This window comes from Phlebotomus papatasi, chromosome 1 (assembly GCF_024763615.1).
Source record: "Phlebotomus papatasi isolate M1 chromosome 1, Ppap_2.1, whole genome shotgun sequence".
Lineage (NCBI taxonomy): Eukaryota > Metazoa > Arthropoda > Insecta > Diptera > Psychodidae > Phlebotomus > Phlebotomus papatasi.
The window spans coordinates 50,381,198-50,407,144 of record NC_077222.1 but is presented as its reverse complement, the minus strand read 5'-3'; the positions used below and the strand labels follow the sequence as shown (position 1 = coordinate 50,407,144).

Here is a 25,947-nt window from a genome sequence, read left to right as displayed (position 1 = left end):
AAATTTACAAAAAAAAATATGTATTTCATAAATTAGCAAGATAAATTGAACAAGTTTTGCTCACGAATTATTTAGTTAATATTAATAAGATAACTAAACAGCTTATTTACAGTCTCAGTTTCTGTTTTATATTAATCGTATCGGAATTGTACAATGTAGTCATGTTATACAGTAGACTCTCTCTCAAGCGGGAATATGGGGCAAAATGTCATCCGGTTTAGCGATAGATTTGGGCGTCAAAGCCTTTGTAAATACCACAAAAAGCGCTCAATTATAAAGAATCACGATAAAATAGGAAGAACTACAGCGAATTTGAGCGAATTTACTTCATAATTAAACATGAAAATTGTCAACAAAATTTTTCGCCCGATTGAAAAAGAGCCGATTGAGTGAGAATCTACTGTATTGTTGTTGATCCCGTTGGAAGAATCTGCTAAGTCCGTCTGTAGACCGCCCAGGAGCGCCTTCCCCGCAGTGTTGATGCTTCTTCCATGCCCACGGAGATGTTGGGCAGAGGCAGTGCTTTCTTTTATTATGTTTTATTCCATGTGAAAATGCCTTTTTCTGAACGTTCAGTTGTATTGCACCGGGCGGGACTCGAACTCACAATGTGAGAGTCGAGTCAGAGATCTCATACGCCCAAGACCAACTGTCTTGCCTATTGCGCCACTGAGATCCCCGTGAGTTTCTGTGTTCTGCAGTGACCCAAATTTTATATGAATATATTTTAACATAGGATCACGAATAATACCCGATAAAAATTGATATTTCTGTCCGCTCGTTTGTCCATTTTTACTTAGTACAAACTCTTCTCTGGAAACGAAAGAGAGAGATATATCCGCTAGGGTTTCCCAACAAAGGATAAATATCCAGTCCCCTTACTCGACTATCACAGTTGTAAGTTCGAATCCCGCCCAATTCAAATGATTGAAACGTCTGAAGAGACAGATTTCTCATACACACTGTAAACCCAATAAAAAGTTATACATCGAAATTAATAAAATAAAAACGAAGATCAAAAATTCGTATCCCTTACCGTTTCGCCTCTAGATGGGTAACAGGTTTACGGACAGAAAAAGAATATTTGAAAAAACATTTGTCATTTACGGGTAATTAACTAATTCATTACCGATTGCAACCGATGCAATCGAGTTTGAAATTTCAAGATCTTTTCAAAAAATCCAATTTTATCCAAATCGGTTGAAAAATAGACCCTCTAAACTAGTAAAAACTGTTTCCTTCAAAAACTCAAGAGGACAACTTTTTTAGGTCATAGGTATGTTTGGAAGAAATATTCGCCAGGACAAGACCACCTCTAAAACATATCTATCCAATTAAAAGAAATTGAGGACCCCTTCTCGAGAAAAACCAAAAATATAGTTTTAGAGGGGATACAAGGGGATAATTGATGGTAGGTGCTTGTAGAAATCTCAGTTACGATCTTATCTAGGCTTATCATATTAACTAAACCTAACTGTGTTATCACACTTGCACATTAAAATTTTAATATGATTCACATAAATTGTCGCTGGTGAGAGTCCAAATGTGTAATTTGTGTATTTGAATCACTTTATATTCAAAATTTGATCTATTTATTTGTTGATAAAAAGGTAGACTTGGCCCGCAAAATTTGATATAAATTGATTTATAGCATTAATGCGAAAAATTAATGCGATTTTCTCTTTAATTTTTTAATGTGAAAAATATTTATGTTTTAGGTAAATTTAAACTTATTTTTGCAGGCCAAGTCCACTTCTTTATCAATAAATAGAAAAACCCAAAATATTAAGTGACTCAAAGACACAAATAACTGTATTTGGACGCTCTCAAGCGACAATTAATGTGAATCACATTAAAATTTTGATGTGGAAGTGTGATAACGCCGTAATTTTGATAAATCCATCTATAGAATCAGCTACAGGACTTTTACCAGAATTTTATTCTACTTAAATAATAACATTTTTAAGAAAGCAATTAAATAATAAAGCATTTCAGAACTTTTTCAATTCATCAGCAACTTGAAAAGTTAAGTGCGTTTTTCTTTGCTGTCCTATTATGTATGTTTTCTAAGAGAAACTTTTAATTTAGAATCAGATTTTTCAATGTTTTTGAGAAAAAAAACCAAAAATGCTTGATGCTGAACAAATATCAGCAACTAAAATGTGAAATATTGCATTTTTCCCATGTTTCGTCTTTAAAACTATGAGCATGAAGCATGACTGCTCGTTTGGAATATCCTGAGAGATCCAAATGGTAAAAAATAGCAGCACTTGAGATCATTTGGATGAGAAACGTAGACATATACCAGAAATCGATTTTAATTAAATCAAACGTGGAAAAGCGGGAGTGAGTCGCATTGGCAAACACTTGCTCTTAATTTAAAGGGAAGCCCATGCATCTACCTCGGTGAATGGTGAAAACAAGGTACAACAAGGACTTGATTAAACAATATAAACACTGTAATCAATTCAATTTCTGCACGTTGTGCTAATTTACATTAGAGTCCTGGATGGAAGCATGAATTGACTGGAACAAGCCTATATATGAATGAGGCCCATACTAACATTAATGTAGAGATGGATTGTACAATAAATGCGCTCATGTCATGCACACATTTATGAGGTCTCTTCATATGCTTTCGGGTGGGAATTGTATTCAACTGGATTTACATAAATTCTTCGGAATGAGTTGAAATGTTAACGTGTAATTCGATTCCCATGGAATAAATTACTCTATTGCAAAATGTATGTGTGAGTTCACAAATGAGATGAGAGCGGAGGTGTGATGGCTGGTTTTAAAAAAAATATCTCCTACATTAATAAATGTACTAAAATTTTATTTATGTTTCAGCGATTTCCCGAATTCACTGAATAATTTCACCAGAGATACACATAAAATTGCATAAATATTGCTCATACGAAATGGCAGAGGAAATTATGTTCGATAGGATGAAATTTGGAAATTTATCATTAATAATAAAAATTCGTGCAGTAATTAAATAATTTTTGCACGGAATATTTTATTCGTGCAGAACATACAGTGCCAACAAATCAATTAGGGACAGTGCCCCGGAATCCTTAATAAGTGGCAAAAAGTACATTTGATGTTTATTTTGTAAGTTTTTCCCTTGAAAAAAGATGAAAACACTTAAACGAAAGCTCAAAAGCAAGAGAGGATATTACAGTAAATATTTAAATGAAAAGTCTTATACACCTGTAGAGTGGAGTCATCACTTAGGGACGTTTCATTCTTATGGTGTCTGCACACTAGAAGCAATTTTCGTCAAAAATTGCCTTTAAAAAAAATTCTGACGTTTCTGTCTACAAGGATAGGGGAAATTTTCTTTAGAAAAGTATTTTTTTAAAAAAAATTCTATTAGTGTGTAGAGGTCATTATGGACAGCATGAAAAAGTCTTGAGCTCTTACATAAAAAAAGATTTACAAAAATTAAAAAATTATTAGTTTATGTTATGATTGTGATTTTTTAAGTCTATTTAAGATAAGAACTTAAGATTTTTGCAAGCTGCCCATAAGTGTATAACGTTCATAAGTGATGACTCCACCCTATATACCACTTAAAACCAAGAAAAAAATTCCTTAAGTTTAAACTCGAAAACTTCAATTTTTATGCACTAATATTTTTCTAAAAATATCACTCACGCACTGTTTTAGTAGGAACAGCGGAAGTTTTCATAAAAAGCCTCAGGATTTTAAATAAAAAAACTCACATTTCGAAGGTTTTCTGGATCTTCAAGCTCAACACTAATGAACTGAAAGTAAAATAGAAAATTTTTTTTGATGTGCTCTATATTAGACTTTTAAATCTCCTAATATGATCGTTATGTTGACCCTATTACATTGACAAAATTAATAATGCCTTTCATAGAGTATTACGTACACTTAGGACTTGTGGCTATGTCCTTAAAACCCTATTTTAAAGATAACAATTTAGGATTTTGCAATTCTGCAAAGTGCTAAAAATGCTTAAAATGCATCAAAGATGTTTTCGAAAGGATAGAATCAGAACGATCTCGAGTGAAAACCTTGTATGGACCTGTATAATTCCGTTAATAATATAATTGAGCAATAAAAAACTATAGTTCAACTTCCTAATAACTATAATATCCGGAATAAGGATAATTGTAAAAAAATCTTTTTCTCGGATAAATCTGCGGTTTTTCAACTGTTTTAATGAGACTATGTATGGCATCATTCATAATTATTCATGAATGATTCTCTATGAGATTTTCATTTTACTGTACCGTCGTTGCGGGTGACTTTGCACTCGGGGGGTGACTTTGCACTCGGGGGGTGACTTTGCACTCTGCTGTTCGTGAGACTTTGAACAATTCTAGCACTTATTGATAGTCTTCGCCGATCCGGTCTACCATGTCAAAGTATATAGGGATATGTTAAGTACCAAGTAAGGTACAATGATCCTCAAAAGGATTCTTGTAGTTTCAGTAATAGTCAATGAAATCCTAGTATAGGTATTTTGTCAAAAAACGACTCCGCGAAAAAGTTGTCTGAAGATGCAATTCCAAAATCGATTTCAGAGAAGTAAATTGCCCAAATCTATTCTAAATTTATCTGGCTAGAATAATCCACTTCGATTTTGTTAATTATTTTTAGTAAATTCCTTTTTTTCACTATAGTCTTCCTAAGAACGCATGATTTATATTATAAAATTGCTTGTAATGGACTTTCTTAAGCTTTATTATAGAAGTATATGGCCAAAAATTATCCAATTTTTTTATAACTTAAGATAAAATGACCGAGATCTACAAGATGGTGTAGTCGCCATCTTGATTTGACGATTCTGTCCGCCATTTTGAATAACTGTCAAAACAGAAAACTTATCCGATTGAGCTGAAATTTTAGTATGTTCTGGCTGATGTCAAGACCTTTTCAGAACATATATAAAATCCGACCTAGGTCAAGCGATTTTCTGGATACTGGGACTCTAAGTTCAAAATTTTAACATTTTCATTAATACAGAACTACGGAGAGCTTCTTTCATCGAAACCATCACAAAAAAGGCAGTATTATCGTTAGGCGATGAGATCTAAATAACAAACAACAAGAAAAGTAATGATTTTCTTTATAACAGCATATTATTTGAAGATCTGAAAAACTTTTACAAAGATGAAAAAATAAAAAAAATAAATAAATGCACTTTTCATTTATTTTTTTCAATTATGTAAGAGTAAATAAATATATAAAATAAAAGCCTCAACCATTTCTAATGGTTACTGAGGCATTTCGTTTAGGTTTTAAAATTCAGGATTAGAAAATAAAGATCGCCAAAATATGAATATTTCAAATTTTCAAACTTTGAGCCTCTGTATCAAGGTAAATACTTGACGTAGACCGGAACATACATACGTTCTGAAAAGGTCTTGATATCAGCTACAACATACTAAAATTTCAACCCAATCGAGCCTGTTTTAGATTTTGACAGTTATTCAAAATGGCGGACAGAAACGTCAAATCAAGATGGCGATCATGTCATCTTGTAGATCTCGTGCATCTTACCCTTAGATGTGAAGATCTTCATTGTCGTTTATTATCAGAAATTGTTAATTTTTTAGTATTTATTAAAAAGTGCAAAGTCACCCGCACCTTATCCCCAGTGCAAGCCTTTTTTCTTGATTTTTTTAAACATAGTAAAATTTTATAAAATTAATGCTAGTGGCACAAAATCCATTCATTAACAACTGAATACAAATAATTTTACTCAAAAACCCCCCTCCCTTCACTTTAACTATCCACTTTTAGAGGGCAAAGTTGAAAAACAGCGAAAAAACGTGCAAAGTCACCCGCAACGATAGTATATTTTTTTTCGCCCACCTCTTTCCCTTAAAACTCCACATTTATTATTTTTCTGATTTTCATTTTTAGATATATTTTAAAGATTTTTTAGACGGACATTTCGTTCATATACAAAATACCGTTAAATTATTATTTTTTAATAATTATTTATTATTCCTAATAACGGGTTTTCAAGGTCAAAGGTTAAAAATGTGTTAGAGAACGCATTTAACACCCGAATTGTGTAATATTTGGATTTGTTCGAAAGTTTTTGAAATTCCTGACAAAATTGAACTAGTTTCAATCCGGTTATGAACCTGTAGTAAACCGATTCATAACCGAAAGCAAACTCCCTCAATCTGCTTGTTCCAAATTTAATTATTTAATTTAATTTCCAATTATTTTATTTAATTTCCAATTTAATTATTCTGCGAGAAGTTATTGATAAATGGTTTATAGATCGTTAAAAAACTATGGCCGTTTTTTCCTCGTAAGATTTTTTGACAGTTTTTTTGCTCTGACACAAAAGATACAGGGTTTTTGCAATAAGGTCCTCATATTATGCGATTATGTGAAGTTTAGCATCTAAGTCACAAGTTCGAGCATTTCGCAAAGTTCGGACGGTTTGCCAGCTCTTTTCGTTTTAAAGAAAAGGAAATATCTTTGTAGAAAATGCATTTTTTTGTCGTTAATGAAGCATTTAAAGACAGTGTCTCTAATTGATTTGTTGCCACTGTATACCGTGATTTAATATGCAATGGTGAAAATTTAGCACCTCATAATTAATCTCATTATTTCAGTCGCTATTGTTTTATGTATTTGTACTGCCCAGATAAAATGATTACAAAACATTGAATAATTCCAATGAGAATTTGTCCATATGCACAATCATTACGGTAGAATCTGGGACTAGCAGAGGATTTACAAATCCCGGATATACTAGATAGTAACAGTTCCTGATATGAAGCATAAATACGCTATCTTTAAATTTTCATGATATGTACCACAAATAAAGCCAATTTAAACAAAAAAAATTTTTTTTTTTTTTCAATTGAAAAGAATCTCTTTTACAAATGCCTTTTGTATTTCAAATAGTTTGAGTATAGAAGATAAGAAAAGAAGAAAGTTCATCAAAATCGTTAATTCCTTTGAAAACGAATGTGTCGCATATCAGTGAGAAAATATTCAGTGATATTATCAATGAGATCATGGCCCACTATCCTCCAAATTGTTAACAAACATGAAAGATACAACTATTAAACCTAAGCTCATATCAGGTCTAGGATTGAATATGACCTACATATTTTTAGGAAGATTGGGATATCAAAGTCATATAATTCGAAACATTTTTATCGTGGATACAACTTATAACATATCAAAATTCCGAAATAGATAATCCAAATATCAAAATATTCAGCTTCAATAGTTCGCAATTCCTAGATTTCCTATTTAACTATTCCTATTTTATATGCAAATTTCTTATTTTTATGCCTCTTTCTTGCATTTTCAATTGAGAATTTTGTGTGCAGTCTCTGCAGTTGCTCTGCTAGAATTTTGCGCCATAACATATATATATCCTTTGCTAAAAACCACAAGTCCATATTCCTCAACAAAATCGATTATAAAACGCAATGTATATAAGAGTACGAAATTTTATTTTTAGAAGATACCATTACATGACCTTATGAGTTTCAAAATGCACTCATAGAAAGTTTAAGCCCGATCTAACGGAGTTTTGAAACACACCTCGGACCACAGAAACTGAGATTGTTAGGTGTGTTAATTAAAATTCTAAGTGAAACTAATTTTACCGTAAGTACAGGTGTGCCTCTGTAATACCATAAGATGGAAATTAAGCTGAGCGAATGGCAAAGTTCGATTTTGTATTTTCAATGTTACGATAAATGCAGATTTGAGGGAAATCTGGGACAAAATACTTTGGTAACAGATATTGCTAAGTTATTAAGCTATTCCCATATCGAGATTATAATTAAATTTGTTTACTGCTCTTCTCCAAAGAAACATCTGAATAATAAATTGCCGCGGGCCACCCAGAGATGTTCCCACACGTGAAACCACCGTCAATAGATATGGTTATCATCCTTTTGTGTACATTTGAAGGCAAAAGAGTGATTGTGCGCCAGTTGGAGGAAAATTGTGTTTGGTAGAGCGTTTTGCTGCTCCATGGTAAATTGTATATCCGGAAGAGTTGGTTCATTTTCCTGCTTGTTTGTTAACTGCAAAATACACAGAAGCACCACTGCCCCTAATTCACTGAATTAGAAGGAACACAGGAAGGTACCCTACCCATACCTAAATGGCTCTTGCTAATGAAAGCCTAAAATACTCTTTTACTTTTGTGCGCGGATGTCCATCATCAGCAAATTTTGCCCTCGCGCAAACTGAACTTGTTTGCTGAATTCCTCCAACTGGACCGCATAATTTCAGCACTAAATTGTACAATGCGTGCACAACAATCTGTGTACATTTGTATAGAAGGAATATGTAGGAAAAAGGAAGTTTTGAACATGTGGAGGAATAGAGGAAAAAAAGCTTTCCCAAAAAGCACCACAAAAATCGTTTAATGTCACGAAAAACGCTGCATCACAAACTCGTTATTCCACGCTGGTTAATTTCACGTAAAATTCTTGTAGATTTAACCAACTTATTTCATATAATTTGGCACCCAGATAGAATGAGAGTAACGCACATGAGATTTCGTCTTTCCAGAGAGTAGCTTTTATTGCTATACTTTATTGTACCACCCATTTACATTCTATCCCCCATTTCATCCCTAAAATAGATCCTTCCGTTGCTTGAACACACGTTTTAATTGAGAACATAAAATCGGAGAAATTGAGAATCACAGTAATTTCCGATTTAATTAGAATTTAAGTTATATATTGTCCTTCAATACTAATTAAAATCATTATAGTTATTTTTGATTTTGCATTTAAAATCGAACAAATACCATTAGTTAATTACTTTCATTAGAAAATTATTGGAATCATTTTTATAATAGGTTCTCTCAAATCTAAATTGCAGTAGAACTTCCCCTCGACTTTTTATGAACAGCAGCAACGATTTAAGTAGAGACAGTACCCCTCAACCTCAATTCCAAGATAAATCTTTAAACGTTAAATTACAGTAAACTGGTCTTTAAGCTCTAAATATAGTTTCGTATACTCTGATAAAAATCTCTAATTTTCAGTGACAAATTTTTTTAGTAAAAAAAATCAATTTGAGTTTTCTTTTCGTTTAAATACTTTTTACTGAAAAATTTTGGTTTAACTCCGTAATATGTGAAGCGTCATTAACTCTCCCCTTTAACTCAAAAAGGCAAATCATCAATTTTGATATTAAATTTAACTTAAAACTTTGAGCTTTCATATCTTAAAATTTGGGCGTTCATTTGTTATAATAGATATATACTTACTTTTTAGATGAAGTTGAAGAAACAAATATAATTAAGTAGAATAAATTTACCAAATACAAGTAATGTTCATGTATAAGTTAATATAGAACACAGGGACAGCGAAAATTTTGATCTATAAATATTTAAGATTTAAAATAGAAAAACACAAAATTTGAAAACTTCTTGATGCTAATATTTATCATCAATGATGACCTGAAGCCCAATCCAATCACAAGTTAAATTTTAAGTCTATCCCTACTTAGGGGAAAGTACTCTCCCTTCGAACGTTCATTCCTTCGAATAATGTGAATTTTCTTTTACTTTTCCTAGCAGACTTACACATTTCTATTAAATATTAGTTAGCTTATTATCAACTATTAATAATTATGTGATAATTGAGTAAAATCTCTTTGTAAAAATAAAAGAAAATTCACAATATTCGAAGGGAGGAACATTCGAAAGGAGAGTACTTTCCCCTATTACGGTGATGCTATTTGTCAAGGCCAAGCTTCACTCGTCGAGATCGTATGAGGAATGTGGGCTTTCGTAAGGAAATAGGGGCTCGGGATGCGCAGGATCTGCTTTTTCCTGTTAAGAAGTCACAGCTCCGATGGTTTGGTCATATTCAGCCCATAGTAGAAACAAAGATTCCCCAGAAAAGCCATGCAATAGACCTCGAGGTAGCCTCAGAATAATGCAGACCCATTAGGAATAAGCGGTTAAAAGTGATTTAATCAAAAAAAATTGTTGTACATAAAAAAATTTTTTTTATATAAATCTTTTAAGCTTAACTCTTTCTGTATTTTATTAATCTTTTGTCATAAGGATAAAAATTTATACATATAACAAATGTAGTTTTCGTAGACAATATAATATTCACAGGACAGTGATTCCTTGTTCCTATTTAAATTGATACTACTGTATGCTTGATACTCTTTTACAATTTATTCAGATTGCTTTAATAGAATGTAATAAAATGTCTTATCATTTCAAATTGAGTTGCCGAAAATTTTAATGAAGTTCACCGCAATGTTCCATTATCATGCCGAAATCTTAGCATATCTCGTAAAATACTAATTTTAATATAATGTGATTGTAATAAAGATGACTTCATTGTATTAATTTCTAATGGCTTCTGCTATATTTCCAAAAAAAGAATTTTTCTTAAACCTATTTTATATTGAAGGATGATAAAATATTAATAGATATATTTCAGAAAATGGACAGATAAGTAAAATAAGCAATATTCCGTTGAAATGATTAATTCGGAGCACATTAGGTTTAAAATTAACTGGGCTCAAATAGTGGTGGTTGGATTTTACCACAATATGGAATTAACCACTATCTACTAATTTAGAGAGATGAAAATTGAAGAAAAACCGTATTTTTTTTAAATCCTAAAAATTCTATAATTTTGAAACAAGTAGGATTCTATATCTATGTTTTTTAATGTAATGCTTTTATGTAATCTTTTAGCTCGAGAAACATCTTCTTATGATGAAAACATTTATTTATATCTACATTATTTTATGTGAATTCCGACTATAAAAAGCTTCAGATTTTTCCTTCTTCCGTCTGTCTGTAGAAAAAAAAGAACATTATATTTCGCTTTAATATGCAAACATAGCAGCACTACATTTCAGTTTATATTTTGACAAACAGAAAATGGAAGAGCAAGGAAATAAATTGTGGAATGTGTCTAGAGATTTTATAAAGCATAATGGAATTTACAGCCCATTAATGAATCCGGGAAATGTTTCGAGTTTGCATGAGAAACCCCAAAGAATCCTTGCTGCCTTCTTCACGGAGGGCTTTGAATTTCACTATGGGAGGAATTATGGGCAAAATAAGGGGGTCTTATTCAGCTGGATCCTTAGCCAAACTTCCCCATCATGCTGTCGAATAGGTGGTGTTTACAGTCGACAATCGAAAGATAACGTTCTGGTGAGTGGATTTCTCATTAACAGACAAGTTGTAGATAAAGTCTTTGGCTGGATGAACTATTGTAAAGTAACTTCTTAAAGTTGTATTATCTCTCTTAATGCATTGTGTCAGATATTATTCTCTCATTGTGAAAGTCTGCTAAGGAACGAAAAGCAAAATCATTATTCAGATTTATCTGCTTTGTCAGTCTAAATTGTAAATTGTTTTAAGTTTACAATCATAATGTTTGTAAATGTCTTCTTCTTTTTTGGTAAATATTGTAATTTCTGTAGACATTATTCAAATATTTTACTATTTCTAATTGATCATAATTTCACCTCATAACGATTGAAATTACTATTAAAAATTTTAATATAGGTGAAAGTGTCCATTGCCCATGCTTAGTACGATCGCAAGCTTCGTAATGACTCATTTTTTCCTATGTCTCTTAACAAATGCGACTCATCCAGACTTCCATCCAATTTTATTCCAGACATTTTTTTTAAATGTAGATCAGCTTATTTTAAGACTTTGGTTTTTTAAATTTAAACAGCCCTATAGCGATGAATATGAAATACTTAAATAAAGGAGGGCAGAACCTTCCAACTTTGCGAAATTTCTTTATTTGATTTCTAACTGAAAAGAAGACGAGATGAACTTTTCGGCCCAAAAAATCATAACTTTTCTTGAAGTTCATAGTAGTTTATATCGTAAACTACCGGTCGCATTCTCGTCGTATTGATAGAAAATGGGCTCCCTTATGCAACTAGCCACCACACCTACTAGCACCTATCCAGATTCTTCCGAGAGACCCAAGTCCACACGTTTTTCTTCTCTAACGTTCTAGACCAGACTGACTCTCTTGGCTCTCCAACTTAAAGGTACAATGACAAAAACCCAGAAGGAAATGACACCGCAACGGCTTAGAAGAGGCACAGGAACAGATTTTAATAACGTTTACAACAGCCAGGAGTTTTGCCAACGTATACAATTCATTTGAAATAGGTATACAATCTATATACCCGTACTTTAGTTCTTAGGGCTTAAAGTTACTTTTTTGTTGAGGGAGTAATGATATTTTATAGTTAAAATGGAATCGATAACTCCGGTAACCCTTCTGAGGACTAGTTAGACACCAGTGATCCATAGAGAAAAATAAACTACCTGAAATTTTACTGATCTAAAAGGTGTGCGTTACTGACCAAAGAATTTCTTTACAGACAAAATTTTGAAGCTTTTACTGATCATTTTTAAGAAAGTACTACCCATTCCGCAGTAGGGTTAAGCTTTGAACTTGAAATGACAGATCTTCAAAATTCAAATATTTCAAGCGATTTTGATAAAATTGCTTTATTTTGAAACTTTTGAAAAATCAAAATTTAAATTAATTGATATTATAGAAACTTGTAGTAAACGGTCATAATTCGAAAGCGGTGAGTCAATTCTTCTCTCGAGAACGGTACGGTAACGGGTTGTTTGGGAAGAAGCGGAAGCAATCTTTATTCGATCGAGCGAACTGCTGAAGCATGGAGCTCCGTGTGTTATGAGCTTTGAAAAATGGATAATTTGGTTACCTCAGGGCCCAGGACAACAAAAAAACAAAAAGATATAAAAATTAAAAAGATTTTTCAGAACACTGAAACTCCTTTAAAAATTATAGGAATGCTAACTTTGAAGGCATCTGTGTTAAGCTGATATAATCACTAAAAATAAAAATTCGCATGAATTGAAATATTTATTATTGGCAAAGGCAAAATTAGACAGTTATGAATATGAACTATTATAATTTTTTACTAATCAAAATAGATTTTTTTACATACGAAAATTAATACTAACGATTTTGAAGTATTTAATGAACAATATAAATTATTTACTAAGCAACTTTTCTGAGTAACTGAAAATATTTTTCCCTCTGTGCTAACTCTCAAGATTGAGAATATTGCAAAATTATTTTTTGCTTAGCTCTCTCAGGAAGTGTTTGTATAACTGTAACATTATCTTTCCAAAGAGGATTAACAACTTTCAATTGTATGGTCCATTAGTTTGTCTACAATCACCCGAAATTTGTCCAACTAGCACTTTCCTATTTCAATGGATATCGTCTGGAATGTTATAGGAAACCCCACGAATCCAGGTGGACGTCAATCCTGAATCTCTGGCGACAAATCTCAAAGTACTATATCATCCGGTATCCGCCCTACGACTCAAATTGCATTATCAGCACCAACCAAAATGTCCTGAGAATGGAGGATCAGTCAGGGTTGAGTATATTGCTCCCACATGTACGTCATCTCTCTATGTGGACACCGTGGTCGGCACGAGGGTCTATGTGACACTTTCTCACCTGCACAGTGTCACACAGGACTGGAGTTTGGGCGCGGAGGTGCAGATGGGATGGCGAGGTGCCAAAGATATGACCCTCAACACAGCATATGCCGTCAGGTGAGTGCCTCTGGGTGGATGCACAATAGCCATGGGGTGTGATCGCCATATAAATTGCCAATCAATTGACAGTGCTGGCAAATATTTATATAGCGTGCGACAGTCAAATGATATCGGGTAGGGCTGGTTAAAAGCTTCGCCGGTCACAGGAAAAGGGTCAACCCTTATTTCTTGGGGGTGATGACAGAAAATTGAATGCAAATGGATTTTGATGGTGTCTGCACAATTTTTTCTCCCATCAATTTTCTGCATTTCCAAACACACTTTTGCATTGGACCTATTACATTCTCACTATTCCGCCATAGATACAGCAGAGATGGATCCACGATGGCAGCATCATTCTCATCCAGGCAGGGGATATCAGCTATTGGCGTCAAATACATCCGGCAGTACAAGTGGGAATGCTGATGGCATACAGCAAACAGAAACCTCTCACTGCATCCCTATTTTACCAATGGGATTTCCATGATAGCCTCGTCAGGGGGATGATTAACTCTCAGTGGTCTGTCGGCTTCACATACAGAAGGTATTTTGTGACACACAATCAATTGAAAAAAGGCTCTGCCCGCACATTCTCCATACATATATATTGGGTGCCAAATTGCACAAAATATGTGGGACTTATGGAGCTGGTAAAAAAAAAACTGAATTGCGTTTTGAGGTAAAATCTCCATTTCCAGATCATTCGAATCGATGCGTTTTGCCACCAACATCAGCGTTTCATATTGCATTCCCACGAACAAAATAATTAGTGGATTCAAATTAGAGATTAATTGACGAACATTCTACCTCATACATATTTCAGGGTGCGGATTTGTATACATGTGAATGTCACCTGGAACACATAGTACAACCAACCACCCATATTTTGCGTTCAATTACTAACTCTGTGCCTGGTCAATCAAGAGAACAGCTATAAAATATCTCTCTAATGTAACCGTAGATTAGATTTGCAGGAACACATTTTGAGCTTCGGATAAATTATATACAGTTGTTTAAATATAATTTAGTTTCATACGTTTAGTAGAATCATTTTCATCATTTGATCCTAATTCCCCCTTTTCCTCAACTGACCGTAACACAGCCTTTAAACTAGAGATTTAGCCCATTGCATTGTCCGAAATTTTCAAAATCCTAATTAAAGACCAATTTAATTAGTTTTTCATAATCTAATCTACCATTTACTCTTAATATCATACCCTAGGTTAAAATTATCCAAAAAATCGTGACCCTTAAAAATTAGGAGAATTTAAGCAATCTGACTTAAGAGTTAAGCCTTAACCCTTTAATGACGAGACAGTTTTCACTGACCGAAAATTAGCAATAAAAATGAAACCGATAAACAAAACTTGTGGAGCGTTTTACGTCTAAACTTTGCAAAGCCAACAGAGTCTGATTTTGTGTATTTTTTGTCTCTATGGACGATAGGGACAAAAATAGCTCAAAAATTTAAATAATTTTTCTGACGATACCAATGACAGATAATTTACAATTTAATGAAAAATATAATGTCTAAGTATTGTAGTTTCTTATTTCAAAACGGTTTTACTTAAAAAAATTGGAAGTATAAAAAATAATTAAAACAAATTTTTTATATGAGAATTTAAAAATTCGTCATTTTTGAGCTTAAAAATTTAATATTTAGCAAATAGCTGGAGATTTGCAAAAAATATCCTAGATTTTTTCAACCTTCTACTTTACAATTATGCACAAACATCAGAAAAAATACCTTTTGGTAGTCAGGAAAAATTATTTTCTTTATAGGACACCGGTGTTCCAATCGTCCTTAAAGGGTTAAGTATGAATCCCGTAATATAAAATTTTGAAAATTAAATATTGAATTTACCTATAAAATTGAGGCAATAACATTTTTTCCGATCATTCATACTCAGTTTGCTTTGGAGCTAAACATCGAACTTGAATTTACTGTAATCGTTCTTGTTTCATTTTAGAATCATAGTAGAAGATCCAAATATCATCCATATCTACAAAATGATACGTAGTATTAAGATAATAAAAGAAGAGAAGATCAAGTAAAAATCGGTATTTTTACTGTACAAAATTAATAATATTAATAATAATGGTGGCACAACGTTCCATAGAGGAACTAGGCCTTCCCGTAAGGGGAGTTCGGGACATCCATTTTTCTTATACAGGGATGGGGTTGTCAGTCCCCTTCCCCGTGTAATCAAGTGCAGTGAAGCTCACTGTATACAATCCGAACACCTTTAACGAGAGAAAAATTCCTGGTGACCTAAAGGGGACTCGAACCCGGGAAACTTGCATCATAGAGCGAGTGCTCTACCACTTGACCTTTTAAGAGCCCTTACTGTACAAAATTCCATAGATATTTATCTTACGCGCTCTTAGCTTACGTTCATCCAACATAATATGTATGTACGTACCTAAAAAAACATTTTATTAAATTGTATAGAGCATTCGTTTTGTTCAACACATGCCATCCCAGTCAACGGCCATTATCCCACCAATCCTAATCCTTGTTTCCTTTGAAACGCCTAACCCCTACCATCCTCAAACGAGTGTCGAAGGTAGTTGTATGGTGCTGTCTTTGCTCATGGCAATGAACTTAGATAATTTATGTGGACCCGAAGGTTGAAAAAAAAGTAAAATCAGTATTTTTAAAGTAGGACTAATACCGATACTTTACCGACCCACCACGTATTGTGACCGATGCACTCGGGTTTGAAATTTCATAACCTTTTGAAAGAAATCCATTTGACCAAATCGGTAGATAGAGGTGGTTCCTCCAGTGTGGTTGAACTTTGTCCTTGAATAATTCAAGATGCCGTGTTTTCCTGTAAAAGTTGTCGAAGGACGAATTATTCAGTTAGACTACCTCCAAAACACTTCCGAAAATGAACAAAATCGCCAGGGTCAAATTTGAGATGAATCAAAAAGTCACTTATTTGATGGGGAAGGGGTGTGGGGTAATTTGGATAAGTTAGCTTTTTAAAGGATGCGGACTTGTGGGGACTGGGATCACTGAAAACCGGAAGTTCATATCTGTTACCGTTTGAAAGCTAGAACGATGAGAAGTTGTATAAAATTTGGATTGCACACTGAGAAAAAAAGAGGCTACACTTTTCGGGTGCAAAAATATATCAAAATTTTTTAATGTTAATTTCACACCTTTTGAGAGTAAAATCAACATGAAAAAGGGTAACTCTAACCCATTGTACACCTGAAAAGAGTAATATTTACACCGATTTCGGATCAATACTGCAGGGTAATATTAACATTTTCCGAATGTTATTTTGACTTTTTCGGATTTCTCTCAGTCAGTGTAGACACTATTCTCTCGTGCAGTTCGATCAGTTAAAATAATAACAAAAATTATGATAATAATGCCGGTGCAATATCTCGTGAAAGAAAGTCAATTTAGTTATTATACATAATACTATACATAACGTTTCTTGCATTAGTCATAAACATTCAAAAGTTTCTGATAGCTTTATACATTCAACTTTTCAGTGTTTGCAAGTCCAATTTCGTATAAATTCGATTATGACCTGAATTTTAGAGACAAAAAACTGTATGGATCCAATTTTACCTTAGATAATATTATTAGAATATTAGATACAATTCCTTATTCCTAAAAGTGAGTCCAAATAGTCCATAAAAAATCCCTACTACCATAAGCTTATTATCACATTTTATGAAATGTATGGCACTTTCAGCCCTTGGATAGTAACTCACCTAAACACTCAACGAGGGTGAAATTTGTGATTCAATAGGAAAATAAAAGGAACCACTTTTCTACATTTTAGAATATCTCATTGTGGAGCATTAAAAAGAAAACTTTTAGCTAAGCTCATCAAATATTCGTTATCTATACATGGTACTTTTGTCTTTTGAAATATAGGCAAAGGATGTAACAAAGTCTTTGTATAAGTTTCTTGGCGGATTTGAACAGTAAATTCAAAAGTGAATTTTCCCAACATTACTCCAAGCTGAAGATGGAAGAAATTTAATGCGTTTCCTCTGTCCTCTAACATGATTCCTTTCACAAATTCTAGTGAGATTCATTTGACTATACCATTTCAGCATAGATATTCGTCGTTTTGTGACAAAACTCTTGTTAAACTGGGAAGAATTTGTCCAGGGAGGAAGTTATGTGAGTCCCTGGAGGATTAGTAAAAAGTTTCTTGGATATATTATAATATAATTCCTTCAATTGTCACATATTTCCAACTCCATTGTGTGTTATGAATTTCCTGCAATTCAATCTTTGAAGATCTCCTTTTAACAATAAACCAAGAGTAGCTCGCATTATTTTGTGATGCTAAATTCCATCAAAGTGGAAAATGTGTCAGACATAAATTTTGTGATGCTTGGGAAAGATTTTCCTTAGAAACATGGAGATCAAAAACAGACTCTTGAAGTATTATCATGTGTCAGTGTTGAACTTATCACGTCTTATAAGATTTTGTTTTCATTATAATCTCTTGCAGAAATTCAAAATAAATCACACACACACACAAACACAATTCACATATCCGCAGAAATTTTCCTTGTTGTTCTGTATAAATTCTTTAGGAAATAATGTTTGTAGAATACTCGTAAAAACCTCTCTAGATTTCGATACAGAGTTCATTTCAGAGTTCATTCATCACATTTGATACCACTTCATTCAACTTTTCAATAAAAATTCAACTCAAAAATTTACAAAACATTACATTTAGTAATTTACAATTCATCGCTTTCAAACGAAGCATTGAATATCTTCTGGTTAATTCTATTACTGCTTGAACTCTACTGCGGAATCAGTATATAAATCTCTCGATTTCTTCAGCTCCCACAATATCCACCTTCCGCCCCCGGGGACCACTTTTCTCTAGGATTTCTTAGAAGGAATATCAGGCTATTTGTCCGTCGTTCCGTCTGTTCCACTGTCCGTCTGGCCGTTACCATGCCTAAAGCCCAAACGTTAAGAGATAGAGACGTGAAACCTTCGGAAACCCCCCCTATTACACATTTTAAATATCAATGTGATATGCACTATTGTGTCTTGCAAAAGTGATATGAATATTTATGGGTGCCCTACGGAGGCTTCAATACATCCCATTCATAGAAATTTCTTGGCAAAATGCCTTATCTTCACGTTTAAATTTACGATGAGCTCAGTACGAACAGTAATTTTGAATTTATTCCAAACCAAAAATTCAATTTATCATGTTCAAATTGAATTGTCGCCTTGGACAATTTTTGAGGATGGCTTAAAAGTAAAGATTCATAGAATTTATTGAGCACATTTTGCACAATTATTGATTGATAGCCTAGCAACAATAGTCTACCCATCAACTCAATGCATTTTCACCAATTTTCACCATTTTCATTTGATAACTATGGCCGAGTGGATTGCGGAACGTTGGTGCATATTTATGAAACAGACCAAATAATTTTGCCAAATCGTCACGGTAAATGGAACAAATGTACATCGACCACTTTTCTGTCCAACCAAAGCTCAAAATGCTAAATGCGAGGTCTGGGAGAATAATCACGGTGCAGACGATGGTCCAGAATCCAACGTACGGAATATTTAATGTTATTTGCATTGGTAAATTGGACGATTTCAGAGGAGGATGCCCACTGCATCACCATTGCATTGTGGTGTTATAGGATGTTAACAATTTAATTACGAGTAACTCGGATTCAGCATTTCAAAATTCCTGGTTTAGTTAATACTGCAACATGTCGTTTTTTATTAAATTACCTACAGCTTTTAACTGATAGTTAATATTGATAATTTGCAGAGACAACCTAGCATAATACTCATGGTAAATTGGCATTTGAGTGAGCACTTTGGCCCATGCGAATATTCTCTTTGATATTAACACTTCTATTTGTAATTCTACAGGGAGTCTCTTTTCCTATTATTAATTGCTGTTGATTCACAATAATTATAGAAATATCATGGAAAATTATTTACCCTTATACATATGTATATTTTAGAGACGTAAGAAAAACTCCTGATAAAAATCTATCACCCTGGAGTTGGTTTCGGTTTTAAGACGGCAGTGACTACAATTACTTATAAATGAACTTATGTCTAATGAGGATTGGCCAAGAGACGGATTAGCGTAATTATATTCGACATAATGGTTAAATTTCATTTCAATCATTTTCCACTAAGTCCTCTCTCGGCTTAAGTCTTAAGTGTGTCTAAGGCATAACCTATCTGTCAAATTTGACTTTAACCCTTTAACGACGAGACACTTTTTACGAACTGAAAATCAACAATAAAAATTAAACTGAGAAACATAATCAATGATAAGTCTTACATCATGGAAAGTCCAACAGAGTCTGATTCGGTGTATTTTGTGCTTCTATGAACGATAGGGACAAAAAATAGCCCAAAAATTTAAGTAATATTTCTGACAATACCAGTGAATAATATTTTAATATTAAGAAAAAAAATATCTTTAGGTAGTCAGGAAAAATTATTTTCTTTATGGGACACCGGTGTTCCAATCGTCCTTAAAGGGTTAAATAGCTCTATCTCAAAAAAATATAACAAATTAATTGAACTTAAAATTTGTAGAGCGTATATCCATTTAGGAATTCTTCACCTAGTTTCCATTAGAACCCATTAATCCTAATAATCCTTTCCTATGACACTCCCAAATCCTTAAACGATTGCTGAAGGTTGCTAAAGGCTTTAGTAGTCAATCGTCTCGACACATTAGTGAGTGAAATTTTGGGTTTTTTAAGGTCAACTACGAAATATATAACTAACTACTCTGGAGGGTCTACTATTTCTTAAACGATTTGGTCCAGTTTGGATTTATATGAAAGGTCTTAGAATTTCTTACTCAATCAGTTTACAAATTAGTTTTAGATAGGAATGGTTTTTTAACGGTTTTAAGCGGTACTGATGCGAAATGGATACCCGAAAAGCTGTACGGTGCTGGGTCTCGGTCAAAATTCCAAAATCCAAAATACCGAAAGCCAAAATCCAGAAAGCCAAAATCCCGAACGCCAAACTCTCGAAAGCCAAAATCCCGAATTTTTAAAAGTGTCATAGCTACTCCCGCGATTGCACTCGCGCTTGCTGGAGGCAAAGGGAAATTTTCAGTGTCTTGGGAAATTATTCTACACATTATCCTCCATATAATTTCATCCCTTTCCAGGATTTTAAACATGCGGCACATTCAGGATTTTGGCTTTCGGGATTTCGACTTTCGGGATTTTGGCGTTCGAGATTTTGGCATTCGGGATTTTGACCCTTTCCGGATTTTGGCGTTCGGGATTTTAGCTGGGAAACTTTTTTCTCAGTTAAACGTTTCGGCGATATATAATTATATTTATGACTGGAAAATTTGTTTTTTTTTTCTTTTTAACTTTTTCAATATTTATTTCCCAAGTGACTAAAAATAATATAGTATAATGAAGGGTAATTTAAATTATACATTTATTTCAAATTCAATTATTACTAACTTCTATTTAATTTTGGAATTGCTTTTGCATGCTCTATAAACAAATCTAAATCAACAGTAAAACTAGTTTATATCCAAAATTAACATCGAGAAAAATTCTCATATTGTTCGAACTCATGAGTTTGTTATTTCGACCTCGGATTTTATTTCATCATTGTTTTTTTTTATCCAAAAAGTTTCAATAAAAGTCTGAAAAAATATCTCGGAAGCGATATTGACATAGAGATTTTTATCAGACAATTCACAGTGTAGGTTTAAAAGTTATAATTGGACTGATAACTCAATTGGAATAGAATCCGATTATATTGGATGTACATACAACTTTCCAATTTTTCAATGAGAAAAAGAATTTTATTACTCGTGTTCAAGCGCCTTGATGTATGGTTTCCACCCAAAAAGTTGTAATAAATTTAATATATAAATATAAATACACCTACACATCATAGCATGAGTTTCTAATAAAAAAAATATATGTATATACGCTTGGGTGAAAATTTTCATTTGTACTTTGCTGTGGCTTCTGATGGGGCCTTTATATGCGTACATTTTCAATTTAGCATCAGAGATTGTGCGATCTGATGATTGAAATACATCATCAGCCAGGATATCAATGGGGGTGGATAGCTTGCGGAATACCGTAGAGGCGTATGCAAATTGCAGAGGATGAATGCTTTTGCCCTTTATGATGAAAAACAATCAAGGGTTGAAAAGTGCTCCTCTTGGAATACGCTCTCAGTTACACAGAGAAAAAAGACCTCGAGGGAAATTTAGTAAATATTTGCTTAGCACTTTTAATAACCCTACGATGGGTTGTTGTTATATGGAAATGCATGTACAAATTCAATGTGACGTTAGCTAATGTCATATATAAAGCACACAGCTTTCAAGAGGGTGCAACAGAAAATAAAAGAACATCTAAAAAAAATTGTATTTTCCCTCTCAATGCCTCGAAACATTTGTAAATTTTAATTTGTTTAGTAATTTTGTACAATAACTTGATTTTTGTAAAACATACGGCACTTATACTCTCTATAATAGCATTTCAAGTGACCTCTCATAACGCAAATTTCATCAAACTACATGGTCAATAACTTTACTTCCCTTTCCTGCTTTTACCCATAGAAGGATTAAAACGTTGCAACATTTATAATTCTGGTATCACTCACTGTTCTCCTTTGGTGCACCGCCCTTTAGCGATAGTATTACTATATTACCATATAGCATTGCCAGATATCTATAACGTCTTTAATCTATAACATTTATAGTCAGCAAAAAATCACTAAATACTGTAAAGCAAGCAATTCAAAATTGTCAGCAAAAAATTGTGACTTTAGTCAGAAAAAAAAAAATAAAAAAGAAATCATAAACTCTTATAAATCAAATCAAAAATATTAAAAATTATTCACAATCTTTTCATTTTTCTTTTTCAAAAAATATTTCACTATTTTTGGGCAATTTATGATTCCTGTTTTATTTACATATTGGCCAAATTTTATTTTAACTACTCATTTTGAATAAAATAATTCCCAATCTGCCACAGTTTTTTAAAGGAAGCCTTCAGGTTATACGAATATTCAGTAAAGAAAAACAGTGATAAGCCCAGATAAACTTATGGCAGCTAAAATTCTCTACAGGCTTGAGACTCGAAATGGGTGCGATCTTAATTGTGAGTAGAATTTTAGAACAAAAATTCATGTGAAGCAAAGAAAGATGAGTCAAATCATCGCAAGATCGAAAAAAGGATATTGGTCTCTTATCTATTATGTTTTCTAAAATTAATAAATCACGAGATCCAGGAATAGAGGAGACTGGGGCAAACTCACAAATCGAAAATTTCAAAATTCAATATCTTACAAGATAAAAAAGATAGCGACTTATTTTTTTTCCATACACAGCCACCACAGACCTTCTTCATTGTCGTTAAGTTTCTTAGAATTCGAACAAGGAATTTATAAAATAAAATATATTGAAATTTTTAGTCCTATTATTTTTTAAATATTTTACTTAGAGCATATATCAATTTTTACCTACTTATTCTTCAAAATTGATGAACTGGTGAATCTTTTTTAAATTATTAGGATTCTTTGAATACGAAGTCGCTATCCATTAGCATTTTCCAAAGATTCTGTTCAGGAATCATTTTATTAAAAATGGCCACTTGAGGTAATAAGTTACAAAAGGTATGGGGCAAAAAGTAACAAAAACCAAAGCAATTTCTGATGTCTCACGGCGAAAAGAACGGCATTGCCGTGTCGCTGCTAGACAGTGATGGTGATAAAGATCCGAAAAAAAATAATACGCACAGCGCAATGTATACTTTGGAGCATAAAAATTCTATCGAGTTTTACTAAATCTAAGAGATTTAGTTTAAGAAGAACACGAAAAACTTCCTTCCTTTTGTTTTTATTCTGCATTTAAAGGACATTTGCTCGGTAACTCTTCGGAAGATTTTGTCAAATTCATCCCGCCCAATTCGGCATTTTTGCTTTTCAGAATGATTAAATAGAATTTTCTTGTCAAATACAGCCTTTGGAAAAAACTTTTAAAAGTGCTTTTCTAGTTCAGATAGAGAAAACGCTGTTCTACAAAGGTGTAGAGGAATAAATATCCTATCAAAATATGTCATCTCAGTGTTTTTCAAATTCACGGATGCCCGTAATAAAGCGAATCAAAATGTAATAATTTTACCCAATGCCTGAAACTATTTGCCCCAGCATTTTTGAGACTGTTCACAAAATTACCTTGTAGAAAAAGGCTCGATAAAGACATTCCCTTACAAAATAGAAGAAAATAACTTTCATAAAGTTTTAGAGCTATAAATTCCCTATAAAACCGCGCTAATTAGAAATTTCTTGGACACTCCAGTCACCCCTACATTTCTATAAATTCGTTACCAAGGTATGACGCAAACAATTTGACCAAATTAGAGCCCGATCGGATAGCACAAAATGTTGTCAGACTTTTTTTTAACTAAGTGATAGTAAGGTAAATTCATAAACGTTATGCGACTAACAAATTAAGGAATTTTACATATGCATGATTTCAATTAAAAAACAATAATGGCTCCGGCACACCTTTTAGATCAGGAAAATTTCATGAAGTCGAAATTCGGATCCCCTTCTTTCTCACATGTTTTGCATATGACTATCTCATTCTTTCGCATACCAAATCCGATTGAGCTAAATTGAATTTGGTGTGATGTTTAAGAGAAGAAGAAGAGTGCGTGAAAATGAGATAAACATACGCAAAACATGTGAGAAAGAAGGAGATTCGAATTTCGACTCTATGAAATTTTCCTGATCTAAAAGGTGTGCCGGAGCCATAAATATTAAGAAACTCTTAATTTAAGCAAATTCAAAGAACCTTTTAAAAAAGACTGTTTAAATTAATGTAATACACTGTCGGCCAAAAGTTTCTTGACAAATCTCCGTTTGAGAAACCAGGTGGAAAAAAGATAGAAAAAAAAACTTTCTTAAATTCTTCTTTATGCAAATAATTTGCCTGTAATGCCTTTATTATATAGATATTATTTTTGTATTTAAAAAAAAAGTTATTCATTTTGTTTCATATTTAAATAATGGTTCTCCCAAAGTTGATAGTTTTTCATCAGCCAAAAATTTCTGGACACATTTCGAAAAGTAATTCAAAATAGTCGACGTATTGTTAACTTCTTTTCTGGTGTCTGGTACAGTTTTGCTGTACAAAAACCTCAAGTGTTGATTGAAATAAAAAAAAATATTTATTTTGATGTATCGGTCTATTTCTACCATTTTGTACAAATGTATTATTCGGTCTACAATGTTTCATGAAAAATGTCCATTCAGACGCTTCAATCCCTTCAATCATTGGCACCGAGTGGGACTCGAACTCACAACTGTGACAGTCGAGTCAGAGGTCACACAGTCCAAGAGCTGAACGCTTTTATCAATTGCACCACGGACCCCAAATAAAAAATAATAAATAAAAATAATAAGATCTATGGATTACAGGCAACTCATTTGCAAAAAAGAATTAAAAGTATTTTTTTGATAATTTTTCCACCTGGTTTCTCGAACATCGATTTGTTAAGAAACTTTTGGCCGACACTTTATATTCTAAAAAGAAGATTTAATATGAACGGCGGGCGTTGAAAATATTTAGTCTGGACCGTTGGCTATGTCAAACCACCCCAGTCTACAGCCAACTCAAGCAAACTTCCAGGAAATAAAATATTGAACGCATGACCAAACTCACCTCAGAAATATTCCATAATTATATTTTAATAGAGTATTAGAATTGTTGAAGTAATCTGAATTTTCTTTCCATTCACAAGGATTTACGTTCATTGTGTTCTCCAGCCGTATAATTGAGCATATTTTGGGAAAACTTTTCTAACATACGGGGAATTTGGGGCAAATCTCCTAAAATTCTATTATTGGTACGATCACAGTGCACGTATGAGAAAAATTTTCCTGCTACATCCCCAAACCTCCAATTTAAACATTTTGTGCACAATTCAACTCACATTTTCGTATTCAATATCAAATTGGTTTCTATTGTGGAGTACGGGCTTTTGTAAAGGCAAAAAGGACAATGTGGTCAGGAGACCACCCCTTATTTTTGCCACCCTTCTGCAACACACAAACCTCATTGTTACACCACATTTCATATCTCTATCTACTCCTACACTTATTCTCACGGACAATTAAACTCAATAAATTTCTCAGAGGCTTCTCTACCACCAGAAAGATTTTTTGACTACGTCTTGAGTGGGTGGTTGGAAGAAAAAGGAGATCCAAAATAAAGTATAGAGCTTTGTACTTTTTCTAGCAATACTTTTTTTCTCCAAATCATTCCAGTCAGTGTTACCCCAAATCCACCCCCCATTGGGGCTTTTATATCCATCTCCAACTCGTGTTT

General features: G+C 33.2%; 1 protein-coding gene across 1 annotated transcript; it reads left to right on the top strand.

Moving 5' to 3' along the window:
• The first annotated feature begins 10,966 nt into the window (after window positions 1-10,966).
• Window positions 10,967-14,368, top strand: LOC129800603 (uncharacterized). Its single transcript, XM_055845155.1, is given in 5 exon segments — window positions 10,967-11,170; window positions 13,266-13,591; window positions 13,897-13,934; window positions 13,937-14,117; window positions 14,272-14,368. Coding segments are annotated over 5 exon segments (846 nt in total).
• Window positions 14,369-25,947: the final 11,579 nt, after the last annotated feature.